The following is a 3,921-nucleotide window of genomic DNA, read 5'->3' on the forward strand; positions in this document are numbered from 1 at the left end:
CACTCTTGATTCTTTCTGTTCTGTTTTTTTTAAGTTTATTATTTATTTGGGGGGGAGGGTGGAGCAGAGAGAGAGAGAGAGAGAGAATCCCAAGCAGGTTCTACACTATCAGCACAGAGCCAGACACAGGGCTCAATGTCACAATCTGTGAGATCATCACTTGAGGCAAAATCGAGACTTGGGCTGCTCACCTGACTGAGCCACCCAGGTATCCCCTATTCCGTTTGTATTCAAAAAGAGTATTTTGTGTTTTAGCGCTAGCCGTGTGTTTTCAGGTGATTTCACGACTCACTCACTCATCTGCCTGCAGTGTGAAAGTCAGTGAGCTAGATAACTGCTGGTTGGACTCAGGCATTCACTCGGTGCGATTCATCTTGTAAGGTAAAGCAGCTAGGAAAATAGAAACACCTCCCCACCCACCAGCAAATGATGCCTGTGAGGCTAAGCCTGGCGGGGACTGATGTAAAATGCTTCTGGAGAGAGTTAGGTGCTTCTGCCGTGTGGTCACCCAGTTTGTTGACTGCACAAGGGCACTTGGCCAAGGGCCAGAAGGTGAGCAGGGTGAAAATCCTGCCTATACTTCATGTCAAGTTACATACAAAGGTCTCCCAGGGACACTGTGGGGCCATTATGGACAGACACAGGAAAATTCTGAAAGCCCAGCATGTATGGAATTATTTCTGAGATCCCAGGTCTGTGTTGATTTTGCTTGCTAATAAGACTGGAGAAATACATTGTGAGAGGCACGGAAAATGGTACGAATCACCAATTGTCTGTGTGTGTGTTTCCTTCCAGGGGCTTCTTTGGATCTCTGCTGCGTAAGAGATGCTCAGAGGAAAGTGACAATCAGGTAAATCTGAGGAGGATAAAGTACCGTGGCTGGAGAAGGCAGGGGAAACAGACCTAACGTTGTCCTTTCTGGTTTCTAGAAGGGCTTTTTCTGGAGAAGGCGGCCACTTTGGCTTAGGGACATGTACAGACCTCTCAATGCCACACGCAAGAAAAACATGGCACAGAAGCTACACGACAAGGATTCTTCTGATGAAGATGAGATTTTCAACATGGAACTAGGGTACGTGATTGGGGAAGATTTTCTCTAAAATGAGGAAATTATGAAGAGTTGAATTGTTCCTTTCGAGAGTCAAAGCCTTGGCATTCTCCTCCTTTTCCCAGGGAGGCTGGCAAAGCCACAGCAGAGAAGACTCGGACCACAGATTCCACTACTGAAGAGCTGGGTGACGAGAGTGAGACAGCACGTGAGATTGTCACAGAGTGAACGCCGTCCTGCCTCAGGCCACCTACAAAGTTTACTTTCCGATACTGGCTTCTCAGCATTGCTTGTAAAATACTTTTTTTCTCATATTAAAATGTATAAATCCATAACCAATTCTAGCCACGTGGTAAGGAATTAAAACGTAAACGGTTAAATATTTATCTACAGACAACAGGGGCCACAGGCGAGAGAAGCAGGACTGAAGCCAGAGTCCCTCGTGGTAGCCAGTATTTCCACAAGACACAGTATGGGCAAAGTAGGGTGAACGGGGCGTCTTTCCGTCATTTCCCTGATACGGTCAGTCTCTGGAAACTGGAAAACGTATCTTCAAGGGGCTTAGACTATTAAGTTAATTAACAGCCTATTCTGGTGCTCTCTCCCCTGGCTCACCAAATACCAGTTATTCACAACGCGCTTGACCCCCTGCCCATAGAGGATCATCTCTCTCTGGCCCCTCTGTGAGGTCTTTGGGGTTGCCAGAATATTTGGATCGCTGAGCCGACCTCCACTGTAGGGCTGAGGCCTGTCTTTCTTCCCAAGAGCTCAAACTCAGACACAAAATGTGTAGTTGGAAGTAGGGTGTTCCTCAACCTTACAAGCTAGTAGATAATTCCCATTGGGTTTTTTTGTTTGTTTTCTTTAAAAAAAAAAAAAAAAAAAAAGTCCCCACCCTCAGAGAGCTAGCAGGGAGATGCTGGAGGGTTAGAGTAAAGAATGTGTGAGAGCAGTAATTACCCAGGACTGCCCTGCTCAGGCCTTTATTTCAGAAAACTTATTGGTGGGGGCACTTACTGTTCACCTGTACCCCACTAGCCTCTGCTGACCCCACTGAGGGTCGGATGCGTGCGGCTGGGCTCTCTCCAGTTCAGCGCAGCACCACACCTACCACTGCTTTCCTACCCAGCTCAGATCAGGGCTGCACGATTCCAAGAGATAATGCAGCACAACGTGCAGAAGACGCAAACATCCCTCCACTTCTGCAGAGGAGGGCGTTAACCAGTCACATTTAGGATGTTGGGAGGAGTCGGGGTGCCTGGGTGGCTCAGTCCAGTGAGCATCCGACTTTGGCTCAGGTCATGACCTCATGGTGTGGGAGTTTGAGCCCTGCATTGGGCTCTCTGCTGTCAGCACAGAGCCCACTTCAGATCCTCTGTCTCCCTTTCTCTCTGTCCCTCCCCCCAGCTCACACACTGTCTCTCAAAAATAGATAAACATTAAAAATAATGAAGTCATCTATGCTTTCTGAGTACATGAATGACAGGTTTTAGAAAAAGGACGTCAGAGTCAAAATACAGTAGTGAATAAAAGAAATCCTGAATTAACAAGGTTTGATAATCTCTTTTCTTAATGTCTGTTTATTTTGAAAGAGAGCAAGGGGGGAGGGGCAGAGAGAGAGGGAGAGAAAGAGTCCCAAGCGGGCTGTGTGCTCAGTGTGGAACCCGATGCGAGGGACTCGATCTTACGACCGTGAGATCACAGCCTGAGCTGAAGTCAAGAGTCGGATGCTTAACCGACTGAGCCGCCCAGGCGCCCCTGACAATCTCTTTAAATGCCCCCAAATAAATGCTGGTGGCTTAGCGATAGGTGATGGAATATGGCACCAACCGCTGGCCACCAACAGAGTCCCCCGAGGGGACAGTAGGACTGGGGCACAGCCCAGCAGGTTTGGCAGGGTTGGTAGGAACGGTTCCAAGCGGGGTGATTGGCCCATCAGTGCCTCTTCGGCTTTATTAGTTTGCTGCTGCTGGGCAAGGACACCTGTTCTCCTGGTGCCTGCTCCCGTTCCCCCAGCGTTTTAGTGAGAACGGCCACCAAGTGTCTGTCTCTGTGTGGTGACGTCAGCCAACAAATAACTGTGTTGAAAGCACAAGACTAGAGAGTAACAGTAATCGGAAGCGGCAGCAGCACCTAGTTTACTATTTGCTTACTTGGTGTCAAGGCCTGGGTTGGGTGTTTTGCAGTCTTAATTTAGCCCAACAGTCCGTGAAAACATACTTTATTATCCCCATCTGGCAGATAAGGGGACAGGGCTTAAAGGATGTAGGTACCCTGTTCAGGTGCCCAAGGCCGCAAATCCAAAACTGCCAGGTAGGGGTTTAATCCAGGCCTGTTAACTCCAAAGCCTGCTGACGGTTATACTGCCCTGCTGCAGGGTGCAGGGGTACAGAGACGTCTAAGCCATGGTTACCATCAAAGAATCAATAATTATAACGATGAGGATGGTGGCCGCTACTGTTTGTTGAGCACCTGCTTTGAGCCAGGCGCAGTACTAGGCCCTTTAGTCACTCTTAGGTCACAAGGGCAGAAACTCCTCATGCCAGCTCAAACTCCTTCATGAGCTGGGTGGAGCGGGGGCCGGTGGTGACTTTTTGAAGAAGAGAGGTGGACACAGAGACAGAGCTGACGAGAAACCAAGAAGACCCATCTGTGCATAGTTGGGCTTCCCGAAGTGTGGGCCGGGATTCCAGGCAACTCCATTCTCCTATTTTGGAATATTTCCATTAGCTCAAATGTGGTTCATAAAGTGAAGCTTAGAAAATGTTGTTTCTATAACACGACCTCAAATTTGCACAATACTTATCAGTCTCAAATGCTACCTTGCCGTATTTCTTTTAATTTTTTTAATGTTTATTTTTGAGAGAGAGGGA

General features: G+C 48.0%; 1 protein-coding gene across 6 annotated transcripts in view; it reads left to right on the forward strand.

The window, feature by feature from the left end:
* Window positions 1-2,598, forward strand: part of LOC144615423 (leucine-rich repeat-containing protein 37A2-like) — a 45,166-nt gene extending 42,568 nt beyond the window's left edge. For 4 of the 6 annotated variants that reach the window (XM_081794784.1, XM_081794785.1, XM_081794783.1 and 1 more), the window contains 3 exons: window positions 796-850; window positions 930-1,072; window positions 1,174-1,400. In XM_081794784.1, the coding sequence (XP_081650910.1) occupies window positions 796-850; window positions 930-1,072; window positions 1,174-1,276 (301 nt within the window). In that variant the 3' untranslated portion in view covers window positions 1,277-1,400. Of the gene's footprint in view, window positions 1-795; window positions 851-929; window positions 1,073-1,173 lie in introns of those variants that run through there. The other 2 variants (XM_081794782.1, XM_081794788.1) reach the window with 2 other exon arrangements.
* Window positions 2,599-3,921: the final 1,323 nt, after the last annotated feature.

The sequence above is a fragment of the Panthera onca genome, assembly GCF_046562875.1.
Source record: "Panthera onca isolate mPanOnc1 chromosome E1 unlocalized genomic scaffold, mPanOnc1 haplotype 2 h2.Chr16_ul_4, whole genome shotgun sequence".
Taxonomy (NCBI): Eukaryota; Metazoa; Chordata; class Mammalia; order Carnivora; family Felidae; genus Panthera; species Panthera onca.